This window comes from Peromyscus maniculatus, chromosome 18, assembly GCF_049852395.1.
Source record: "Peromyscus maniculatus bairdii isolate BWxNUB_F1_BW_parent chromosome 18, HU_Pman_BW_mat_3.1, whole genome shotgun sequence".
NCBI lineage: Eukaryota > Metazoa > Chordata > Mammalia > Rodentia > Cricetidae > Peromyscus > Peromyscus maniculatus.
Genome location: NC_134869.1, coordinates 39,713,466 through 39,726,095, shown reverse-complemented (window position 1 = coordinate 39,726,095; position 12,630 = coordinate 39,713,466). Strand labels below are relative to the sequence as shown.

General features: G+C 42.0%; 1 protein-coding gene across 2 annotated transcripts in view; it reads left to right on the top strand.

The window, feature by feature from the left end:
* The window catches only part of Lgr5 (leucine rich repeat containing G protein-coupled receptor 5), a 134,536-nt gene that overhangs the window by 63,487 nt on the left and 58,419 nt on the right, over positions 1–12,630 (top strand). For both annotated transcript variants that reach the window (XM_006988970.4, XM_076553925.1), the window contains exon 2: positions 796–870. In XM_006988970.4, the coding sequence (XP_006989032.1) occupies positions 796–870 (75 nt within the window). The remainder of the gene's footprint in view (positions 1–795; positions 871–12,630) is intronic.

The following is a 12,630-nucleotide window of genomic DNA, read 5'->3' as shown; positions in this document are numbered from 1 at the left end:
TCCAGCTGTCAGTCTTTGGGCTTCCGAGATACAGACAGAAAAACCAGTGATGGTGTACACCATGCAAGACAGTAAAGAAATAGAGAAATAAAAAAAAAAATTTTAAGGAAAAAAATCAGAATAAAATCTAATTACATGGACTTTCACTTGAAACAAAAATGGATTGAGTTCCGCCCAAAGTGGCTGGCTGTTTCCTGTGCCAGGAACTACTGTGTAGGCCCAGCAGGAAGTGTGAGACAGAGCTGGATCACCTTACACCCTCGTTTTACGGTTCATTTCACTTATTAAATGCAATCTGAGAAGCTGCAAAAGGAGCAAGTTCGGAGAGGGAAGAGAGCTTTTTGTCTCGTTTTGTTTTAAGTTTCTTTGGATCAAAACATTTGTTTTTCCAAGGTGCTTAAAAATCCCCCGAGAAAACTGGCCTTCTAGGGTTGCCAGGTAAAGACATTTCTCTTTGTCACATTGTGGAAAGCGAGGCGCAACGTTGAGTTACGTCTGCTTCCTTTTCTGTCCGACTCAGCATCGTTTTAAACATGAAGAATGGCAACCAAGCCCATGAATGGGCTCAGTAACCTTGAATCCCATGAAAGCTCCTCATAGAGTGTTTAATTTGAGGAGCCCCTGACGTTGGCGGGCTATGTATTTAAGATGGAAAAATGACCGTTCATTTGTCAAGCAGAGGAATGAGTTCATTTTACTGTCTTGCTTGGAAATGTGTGAACCGAACAGCTGGATTTCCTTGCGGTGGCATACCCTGCTCCTCACATGCTGTCTTGTCTGTCTTCCCCCCTCCAGGGACCTCAGCATGAACAACATCAGTCACCTGCCCCCCAGTAGTCTCCTACACAGCCTCCGCTTCCTAGAAGAGCTGTAAGTACCACTGCTGTCTGGATGCATCCAGTCAATGCTGAACACATTCCTGCATTTGTCTCTCATACTTCTGTGGGAACCAGATAAAACAAGGCAGGGGGAGCTGTCAGCACCAATGACTTTGGCGCGCATGAGGAAACACTTAGGAGGTGGGGCGGGGGAGGGGGGGAGGAATTGCTTCGATTCTGGAAATCAACTTATAAAAGAGTTTACCATGAGGCTACAACTTTCTAAGGTGAGACTGAGCCAAACAAATTAAAATTTTAAAACAAGGGCTTTTTAAAAAAAGAGCTGGATGGCTCTCTGGAAACAGTTAAACAGCAGGGTATTAAAAGTTTGAATACTGGTTCATGTTTATTAAAATAGCAAGTAAGGTTATAATGAAAACCAAAACTGCTGCTTGCTTCGGCTTGTGACTGGGAGAATTGAGTCCACATTGCATAGCACCAAAACTTCTTGTCCTAATCACTTTTAATTACCGTTTCCCTACTTTTAAATTTAGCTTCCCTCAAGGCTTCAGCAGAGAAAACATGAAATCCAGAGGACTTAAGAATGGGCTCTTCTTAACTCACTATTTAAAAAAAAAAATCTTTAAGGCGAAAGATAAAATTAGTTAATGATACACAAAGGAACCTTGATTAAGTCCTAGTGATCACTTTCCAGAAGATGAAAAAGAATGGCATAAACCAAAAATCTGCATTTACAAATTCATTTGATCCTCTTACCCTGTTGAGTGCTGGAAGATCTGCACCATCATGGTCCCTGGGAAGGATGCTTGGCACCATCAGTTGGGTAAATCCGCTGACTGTTGATTAAAGGAATTGCTTCGGCAATGACCTCTTTTGAAAACGCGTCCTTTACAAACCCTGAAGTCGGGATCCAATTTGAGGAGTAATTTGAATCATTGGTGCACCGCATGATCCACCATGGGAGGTGGAATGTTCTGTCATAACCAAATTGCACGACATTGATCATTTCTTCAAGAGGATAGTGTTCCCCAGTTTTCCATGCTGGAGCTTTATCTATTTCTTTTTTGATGGTGTTAAAGTTTAAAGAACACTATTGTTCTTACTGCTAGAAAAAAGTTGAATATAACCAGTTGGCTGTGGTAAGGAATCCAAATACTAATTTATATAGCAAGTCTTTTGTCATTTAGAGAATAGATTCATTCTATGTATGGACTCCTCTTTCAGCCTCTCTATGCTCTTTCAGGTTCACTTCTATGGCTGCAGCTTAGTCTGCAAAAAAAAAAGCTAGGAGCATGACTGTCTGGGTCATGGCCTGTACATAATAATGATGAAGTTCTGAAAAATAACAAAGTGAAACACTTAAGAGCAGCTTCTTCAATGTTAGCATTAATGTAGCTAGAGTTTTTCTCTCCAGGCCCCGCCAAGCCCCGGCAGTCCCGTAGCCCACTTACAAAATAAACATATAGACACTTATACTATTTAAACTGCTCGGCCATTAGCTCAGGCCTACCATTGTCTAGTTCTTACTCTTATACTCAGTCCATTTCTGTTAATCTATATGTTGCCACATATTCTGTGGCTTTACCTGCTGCCTTTACATCATACTCCCTGGATGGCAGGATGGCATCTCCTCCTCTCCACCTTCCTGTTCTCTCAATTCTCCTCTCTGCTAGTCCTGCCTATACTTCCTGCCTGGCTACTGGCCAGTGTTTTATTTATGAATCAATCATCCACAGCAGCATTATCTGTTTGTGTGTGTGTGTGTGTGTGTGTGTGTGTGTGTGTGTGTATACATACCTGTAATGGTGACTTTAAGTAAATGTCAAACATCAAAACTGTTTGCTTAACTCCAAACTCTCTTATTCTCCTCCCCCACACACAATTAAATTGCAAAATTTAGTTCTCTGTACCATCATATTTCTAAGATAAGAATTGTGTATCATTTCCTCTTTTAAGTGTCCCAAGCCACAATGCTTCCTTTCTTCCCCAACACATACCTCAACTTTAGACCACAAACTGAATCAATAAATAATTCACTTCCCCGAAGGACTTTTAATAGAGTGGTCTCCCCCCACTCTCCCCTGGTGACTTAGCTCATTCAAAATAAGTCCTCTTTCTTCTTGAGGTAAATTTTAATTCTGTTTCAAGGGCAGTTCATCCAAAGATAATTGATGGGGAGAAATTCAGACTAAGGGAAGAAGTAGAGAAAAGAACATTTTTAATAATACAAAATAAAAATAGAAAGACTAAAAAAGGAAAGGATGCAACATTAAATGCTGGTGTGGATGTAGACAAAAGGGAACACTTACACACTACTGGTGGGAAGGTAAACTGGTCCACTCTTTGAAAATCAACAAGGCGGGTTCGCAGAAAACTCAACGAGATTTGGCATGTGACCCAGCTCTACCAATTCTGAGTCTTTATCCACAGATTCTAAGTCAACATAATACAGAGATGGTTGCATGCACATCAGTATTTTTTTGCAACATTTTTCACACCACATAACAGAACCAGTGCAGATGTCCAACCAACAAGAGAGGTGGACGAGGAAAATGTGGCAAATTATATGCAGTGGAATGTTTTTTAGCCATCGAGAAAAATGAAGGTCTGTCATTTACAAAGAAAGTGGACACAACTGTAGATAATCATGTTAAGCAAATTAAGCCAGGCTCAGAAAGAGAGACAAATATGTTCTCTCGTTTTGGAGCCCTAGGTTTTATACAGTCACATAAAGCCATGCATGTATATATAGTATGTATCTATAGAATGGCAGCAGAGGTGAAATTGTCCCCAGAAACAAGCAGGGACAAACAGGAGTGGGAAGGGATGATCAGAGAGAGGGTTTGGGGTGGGGAAGTATATGCTCAACATAAAATGTGTGTATGCCTGTATGAAAATAAAATAAGTTCAATTTAAAAAGCAAAAACAATAGCTTTCCACTGGTCAGTGTGCCCATTGTAAATGATCCTACTCCATCCCCTTAACCCATAAAGGTAGGAAGTATCAATTCTAGCTAGCAGAAGATGGGGGAAAATAAGGAGAAAGATAAAGAAGTTGGTCGACGTCAGAGCTAAGAGTGTGGCTCAGGGCACAGCTGAGATTCGAAGTGACTTTTCAGAGCTGTGCTTGCAAGGGAGAAGGGTACCAAGGAGCTCTGTATGCATGGTTCACCTGTGCTCTTCTCATCAACTGAAGTACGAAGTGCAGGATGTTTCACAGTTAGCTCAGTTAAAAAGACCGAGATTCGATGATGGTTATGTAGCCATGTGCCCGTGCCTGTGTCTGTCTGTGTCGGGGAATAAGAAAGAATGATCAAGAAGGCAAGAGCTGTAGATCCAGGAGCTAGGGATTCGGGTGTTCAGAGGTATGCATTGCCCCTGAGAAAGGCACCATCACAGTCTGGAAGTGGAAAGTCTGGCATTATTTGACAGGCCCAGAACTTTTGTTAATAACATTACACATAAAAATACATACTTAACACCATGGTTTATAAAGTGTCTTCCTTGAGCACATAAGTTGCCATCCATGCAGGCTGACAGGGGTGGTTAGGCATCAGTATGTGAGTAGCTTTGTGACAGAGAAGATATCATTAACCAAGTAGCTGTCCTCCACTCAGCTTACGAGTGTTGTCTCTTTATAACCAAATAGGTTACTGTAAGTAGCATCAACAAGAAAATCCCATCACAAAGGTCTTTAAAACCCACTGCTAACAAAGCCACATCACCACCCTTCCCCTTTGCTGTAACGGTCCAATACATCGTTTCTCTAGTTTACTTCATTTAAGTCTTATAGACCACTAGCAATGCAGACAGCTGGGGTTCACCCCTCATCCATCGCTCTAGTGACTCGGTATGCACAGGCCAGTCATTCTGCTCACGGTGATATGTTAGTGCTAAAAAGAGGGGGATAAATGAAGAGCCTTTTCCTGAATATACGGAGTCTGTTTCCTGAATAGAGGTACACAGTACCTACATGCAGAAGCCCAGGACACCCTGACCTGGCTGGGCCAGTGGCTGGCATTGAATGTCATCAGGCCTTAGGTGATAGTGCCGAAAGCCACTCTATCCATCTTCCAGGATGTCCCTGAGCACCAAATGACATGAAGTTGAAAGGACTTGAGCAATCTACAGCTTACATTTTGAGTTGTCATGCAATACAAACACCATTTTAGCTTTTCTGTTCTTGTTTCGTAAGCCCGACCTTGCAGGGGACCCAGGGACCTGGGGTCGGTGGAGGAGAAGCGTTTTTCCTGCTTTAATAGATATGGGCAGTGATGGGAGATTGCTCTTTACCAAGTTTTAACAGCCTGAGCAATCGCTGCACTTGGCTTCAACATTTCTTCCTCCAGCTCCGCTCACTCCGTTCTGCTAAGGACTTAATGTTCTTCCCTTGTGGGCAAACAAAAGATTCTGCCGCGTTTGGCCTTCAAAGCATGGCTCAGACCTCAGGAGCTAATGGCAGATGGTGTCTGTCGCTGGCATCCACAAGTTCGAGTAAACTTAGATTGGAATTCTGATTACACCAGGCAGTTGTTTCCATTTTAAATATTCTTAAGTCTTCATTTCCAGCTCGCATCTTAAAATCTTCCCAGATTTTAGTGCTATTGGAATCAAATCGTCGCCTCACAGAGAAACATGAGCGGCTCTAGGGAGGTCTGCTTTTAAGTTACCATTGTTCCTTGGAACGGTTTGCTCGTATTATGGTTGGCTTTGAAGAACCTCTACATAAATAGTAGATCTCTATTATTACAGATGAAATTTGGAATGAGAGATACCACCAAGCATTCTGAAGTGTATTCCACGCTTGCTATTTTTACCCCCTCGCCATGTTACTGAAAATGGTGAGAACTACCCCGCCCGTCTTTTGAGATTCTTTTTAAAGAAGAACTGTAGTAAACCATGATATATGTTAAGTTTTGCTTTTAAGTGAAAATAACACCATGCCCATGAACAATCGCCCTGCCCTTTGAAAGGCTTTATCTGAGTCCTTTGTGTACATAGAGCTGATAATTGTCTTTAAGTCCTACCACCTAGAACCCAACCCCATCTAGCTAGAGATCCACACTTAGATACCTTACATTGCATGTATATTGTTGGCAATTAGAACACTGCTTAAAAAGTTTTCCCGCTGCCTCTGCTTCTGTATTGCTATAACATTCCTTTATCCTCCATCCCCAGCTCCCACGTCATACAGATGTCCACCCTAATTTCTCTATTTAATTTTGTCATTTCTTTTGTTAGTGCTTTTTACATCCACCAGTCAACATGTGGAGTATGTGTGTATTGGGAGGGGAAGCAGCTTCTGGGAGCCACAGAGGGAGACATTAGACTTGCTATGAGCTATTCAAGTCTCTACCCTTGAGAAATTTAAATTGAGGGGCTGGAGAGATGGCTCAGAGGTTAAGAGCACCTTCTGCTACTCCAGAGGTCCTGAGTTCAAGTCCCAGCAACCACATGGTGGCTCACAACCATCTGTAATGAGATCTGGCACCCTCTTCTGTATACATACTAAATAAACAAATCTTTTTAAAAAAAGAAATTTAAATTGAGCAGGGGGGACTGATAACTCACTAATCGTGACAAGGACAGTGAAGACTGCATACATTATTTAGATAAAAAGTAATGAGGGGTGGTAAATAAAGTCTCTGGAAGGAGGTGACCTCTAGGGCAGGCAAATGCCCTAGCCATCAAGAGCATTGGCTGCTCTTGCGGAGGACTTGGGTTTGGTTGCCAGCACCCACATGAAGGGTCACATCTACCTGTACCTCCAGTTCCAGGTGATCTGGCACCCTCTTCTGGCCTCTGTGGGCTCTGCATACATGGGGTACACTTACATACATGCAGGCAAAACACTCATACACAGAAAATAAAAATACATGGAAGGGGATATCTCAAAGGCCCCAGCCCTAGAAAAACACTGTAGGCAACTAAAGAATGCTGAGATCAGGGAATCTTCAATAGGGATGAGCCCCTTAATTGTCACCTAATACCACATGGCCATCCCTGAAATCATAGACGTACAAGCAATGCCAAATGGAATCCACAGGGTATTTATACATCTCTGTGACTATATACATAACAATAACAAAAAAAAAGAATTTGAGAGAGAGAGATGGGGAAATATGAGAGGGATTGGAAGGAGAAAGTGAACAGGGGAACAATGAAATTAAAATTTAATTTTAAAAATAAATAAGTGAATCTAGAAAGAAAAAGGTGACATCTAAGCTAATATCAGGAGTTGGGCAGGAGGAGTTGGTCCTACAGCTAAGAAAGAACCTTTCAGCTTGAGGAGCATGGAAAGCCGAGACCCTGAGATAGCAGAGTGTAATGTGTCTGTGGGAGAAGGACAGATCGTAGCCATGAGGTGTGAGACCAAAGGAGCAAGGGCCAGATCCTGCAGGGCCCATCAGGCCATGTGTGGAATTCAGTGCGAGTAGTGAGAAATCATTGGAAGGAGCGTATACATGCATGCAGCTAGTGAGACAGTGTGATTTCATTTTAAAAGATGCATCCGATTTCCGTGTGGAAATGCACTAAAGAATTATGGAAGCAAGGAGACCCCTTAGGAGACCAATAAAATGGGGAGGGGCCAGGTTCAAGAATATTCCTTACGTACATATGACACCCAAATTACTTGGCCAGATTATTTTGGTTTTAGTTTAGATTGACACAGGTCTCAGTATGGTTCTCAGTGTGTGCCCCCTGGACAGTGGCATTTGAACCATCTCATATTTAATCCTCCCCTAAATATATTCTTTGTGCTTTAGGGAAATGCAAAATCATGTGCCCTCCCCGACCAGCAAACCAGAAACTTTGGAGACTGAGCTCAGGAAATTGCTTGTAATATGCTCTCCAGGTGATTTGGATGCCCAGCGAGATTGAAGACTACTACTGTAGGTCGGGGTTTCTAGTGACATCAGAATTACAGAGTTCTTCACACATTTCTGGGCCCTGTCACAGAAGTTCTTCAGATAGATGGAGGGTGGGACGAGAAAAATCAAGAATGTGTGTATAGGAAATTCCCAGGTGATGGGGATTCTGCTCAGCTTAAGTCACGCTGTGATAACCCCAACTAGCGCCACATCCACTGACTGTCCTCTCAGTACATTAATATGTTCAGAACCAGAATAATCCATAACCACATTCCCAGGAAGCTCTTTCTTATGTTCTTTTGACCAGCATTGGCATGACCTAAACTCTTGGGCCCCCTTTGCCATCTGTAAAGGTAGATAAATGGTGTCTTTTGTCTCATTATAATTAAATAGTCCCATCAATGCCTAGCCCTTGTGAATTACTTAGTTAAAAAAACAATGGTAGCTACTCCTTACAAGTCCACAGTGTGTTGTCTGCAGCTTACTGGAAAGATTCTTGATTCATGGATTCCAATGTTATTTGTAATACAAGGGGAATCTCCTTCAACTGTTTCTAATCTGGCTACAGAATAGCTAACTATCTTGGAACCACTGTGCCAGATATGAAGTAACTATAGCAGGTCATGTTTAGAAATAAGATCAGTTACCTTGGTAGGTTGGTTGGTTGGTTGGTTGGTTGGTTGGTTGGTTGGTTGGTTGGTTTGTAATAAATTCCTTTTAGTTCCCGGTTCTGTGCAGGCAGTATGATTCTTAACCTTAAGAGTCTGTCATCTAATCAGATAGACTACACATAAAAGGGCAGAAGAGGAAGCTCCGCAGGCAGGACTGTGGAGAACCTATCTGTGGACTGAGGTGATTAAGGCAACTTGCACAGAGGAGTTGACGCTGAACTCCATTGGTCCATGGGTAAGAAAGCATGGGTCTTTATGCTCATTAAAGACCTCCCAGTTGTCCTGGCTTCACCTCTTCAGTCCAGAGGTCTTAGCCTTTGACAATTCTTTGCCCTTGAACCCTGAAATCTGAATATTCTTATCCTCCCTAAGAATGAAAGTAAATTCACAGTTTGTGAACACATGGTCCTTAGCTCTTTGGGGCTGGTTTTGACCAACTGAACGTGCTTAGCTGATTGAGTTGGGGGAACTGGTAGAGCGGCTATCACCGCTTTTAAGCATCATGATTTATTAAGGCATACTTGGGAAGACATTTTATTCTTTACTGGCAAGAAAATCAATGGAGACAGTGTTGCCATTTTCATAAGTAAGACGGCTGAGTTGTCTGCAGAAATGTTACCAAAGATGCGCCCAGAAGCATCTGCAGGGATTTCACACTTACATGATACTTGGAACAGTCATTATTCAGGTAAGGGATGGCCCAGAGGAATAAAAATGAAATCAGAAGTAGTAAAGAACTACGACCACCAGTATAGGAGAAAGCACAAAGGAGGAAATGGTACCAGAAAACAGGAGATAGTTACAAGTCATCTAGACGTTCAGGATGGGGAAGCTATTTAAACCTGATCTCCGTATTCATCCAATTTCTAGAGTGAAGTAGGATTTATTTATAGGGTTATATGCCCTCTAGGTCTCGTATGATTTTAAAAGTGGAAAATTAATTTCTATGAACCAGCAAAACTTTTCTTAGTTAAAATGTCTTCAAGTCACAAGAATTGTCATGTTCATTCAGCTCTGATTGTTTAAGTTGCCTGGCTGGGGTATAACTTCCATGTTCCACAGAAAGCACCAGAATACAATATGCATGTGACACTGAAGTAGGAGACAGCATTTTCTACTCTACATAAAACCTCTCCGGGGTTCAGTTTCCTTATATACAAAATGTGGATGTGTGGAACCCTTGCCAATCTGAATTAAAGTATGGGAAAAGTGCTTTCTAAAATGTTAAATAGTGACACACTGTGATCAAAATATCTTACAATAAACAAGAAGGAGAGAGAAATTAATTAGGACAGACTAGAAACGCACACCTAATATAAAACAAATCTAAGGTAGAAAAATACATTCATTTCCAGGTGTGGTGGCACACACGTGTGATCCCAGCTCTAGGGAGGCAGAGGCAAGAAGATTCTAGCAAGTGTGAGGCCGGCGTCATTCATCAAACGGTCCAGGCCAGGAAGAAAGAGCCTTGCTTAAAAAGACCCTCGTGGAAGAATACAGTTTTCTTTTCCTTTCTCCTCTCCTGCCCCCCTCTCCCTTCCCCTCCCTGCCCCTTAATAAGAGGAGGGAGGCCAAAAAAGTAAAGTGATTTTTAAAGAAAGTGTTTTCACAGCAAGTTAATGGGAAGAAAAACAACCAAAAAGGGAAAGGAGAAGGAGCTGACGAAATTAGTAGAAGTCAAGAAGTTCACGGAAGCGCCAGGCATCTTCCTTGCTTAACTCTCAAAACGCTGGGTGTGGTTCAGCGGGCCCATCCCCAGAACTGGTTCGTGTTCGCGGCACAGAAGGTTCCAGAGGGACCAAGCAGAGTGCAAAGTCAAATACCCTCGTCCACCCTCAGAACTCAGCCCGTGCGAGATTCAGAACGTTCCCTGTCTCTCTAGGCCAATGTACAGGGCAGGAAAAAAAAAAAAATCCAACTGCCCTTTTACAAACTTTTAAGCACCCCCAGTACAAAAGATCCCGGTGACTCTAAATTTTCAAGTTATTTTAGAGACTCAAAGATATTTGTGCATTCTCAAAGATGTTGTTATTCCAACAGCACATCATCTTTATTTGGCAGAAGAATAGCGTACCAACAGCTTCTGCAGTTTAACGTTCTCTCTGCCTTTCTGTGGAAGTTAAATAAAGAAAACAAACAATGCTGGAACGATGCACATCCACACATGATACAGTCTCGTTCAGGATGAGATTTTTATATCATAGTAAAAGATACGAACATTTTTTCTTTTTAAGTTCTGTCTTATTTTAGAAGCAGGGATGATGAAAGAGATTTTTTTTTTTTTTTTTAATCATAAAATAGTAATCCCAGGGACAGAGTTTTAAAGACCAACTTTCAGCACAATGGCTTGTGGGTCTCTGGGAATCACAGTGCAATCGTCACAGGGAAGGAAGGATTTGTATGTGGTTCTCACCACTTATGCACTGTGGACACACAGTCCGAGGGGTTTTCCCCTGTACTTTAGAGGCCTTTAGGTTTTCAAGTTACCGAAATCATCCACACACATACAGGATAAAGAACAAAAACAGAATTATTCGCTTAAATTATTATTATTTTTTTTGTCAACAAGACAGACCTGTCTTCAAACTAGCCCAGAAAACAGCTAGTGGTGCATCATAAATTCCTCTGTTTTAGGACAGACTGCCCTGAATACGCAGGTCAGTTGCTCAGAGATTAGTTCTCAATACAGACTCTGAGGCATTTGAAATCTCTAGAGAGAGAAGAAAAAAAATTATGTGATGTTTCAGGAAGCACAACCCAAAGATATTTACCCTGGTAAGTTAATCTGACTAGAATACATCTTTTTAATTTTTTTTCACATATTATAATCACATAATATTATATGATCACAGTTTTCCCTGCCATATTCCCTCCCAGATCCTCTCCACCACCCCACCTATCTCTCTCTCTCTCTCTCTCTCTCTCCAAAAAAATGAGCAAAAAATAAAATAAAATAAAATGAAGTAAACAGACGAAAATCAAAGCACCAAGAAATATACATTTGCACACACACACACACACACACACACACACACACACAGAGAGAGAGAGAGAGAGAGAGAGAACATAAAAATGCAAAATTGGAAGCTATAATAGATAAGCAAAAAGCAAGTAAAGTTAAAAAATTGCCAAACAAAACATTATGAGACAAATGTATTATCTCCAAAAATACCATGGAGTTCATTTTGTGTTGGCCATCCAAAACTGGGTATCGGCCCCCAGCTTAAGTGTGGATTGTATACCCAGTGAGACTCTGGGAGAAAATTATTTTTCCCTTTACAAGCAGTTGTCAATTGGAAATAGATTCTTGGTTGGGGGGACGGCATAGGGATTCCTGTTCAGTTCTCTTCTCAGTGCTGGGACCCCATCTGGCATGGCCCTGTGCATGCTGCCTCAGTCCCTGTGAGTTCATATGTGTGCCAATTCTGCTGTGCTTCGAAGACCTTGTTTCTTTGGTGTGATCCATCCCCTCTGGCTCTTCCAGTCTTTCCACCTCCTCTTCCTCATAGTTCCCCCAGTCCTGAGGGAAGAGGCTGGATGAAGACATCCCATGTAGGACTGAGTGTTGTTCCAGGTCTCTCATGCTCTGCACATTGTCCAGTTGTGGGTCCGTGTATAATTCTCATCTACTACAGGAGAAAGCTTCTCTGATGCCGGATGAGTGAGGCACTGGCCTATGGGTGTAGCAGAATGTCATTGGGAGTCATTTTATTGTTGTGTTCCTTTAGCAAAATAATAGTATTTGGTTTTCCCCTAGGTCCGTGGGCTATCTTGTATCAGGTTCTTGGCAACCTGAACAGTGGTAGGCATGAGTTCTATCTCCTGGAGTGGGCCTTCCACACAACCAGATAGTGGTTGGTTGCTCCCACAACATTTATGCTACTATTGCCCAAATGTATCATGCAAGCAGGTCACCGTTGTGGATCAAAGGGTTTGCACCTGGGTGAGAATACAACTTTTTAATTTTTTTTTCCATGTCCAAAGTCAATGTCTCAAAAGTCCGTCAACCTACCTAACAAATAATAAAATGGGACCAGAATTAGTGAGCACAACGCTGCAAACTGTATTCAAAATTCCCCAACTGTACTGAAGACGTGGCTGTAAATAGAGAGGGACGCATTCTGACTGAAGTGACAGTTGCTGATCACTTCAGTGTGGTCAGTGAAGCCATCTATGGTGGCCAAACCGCTCTGGGTACCTCGATTCAATAAGTAACTCTTTAGTGTCCTATGCATCTCATTACATATAG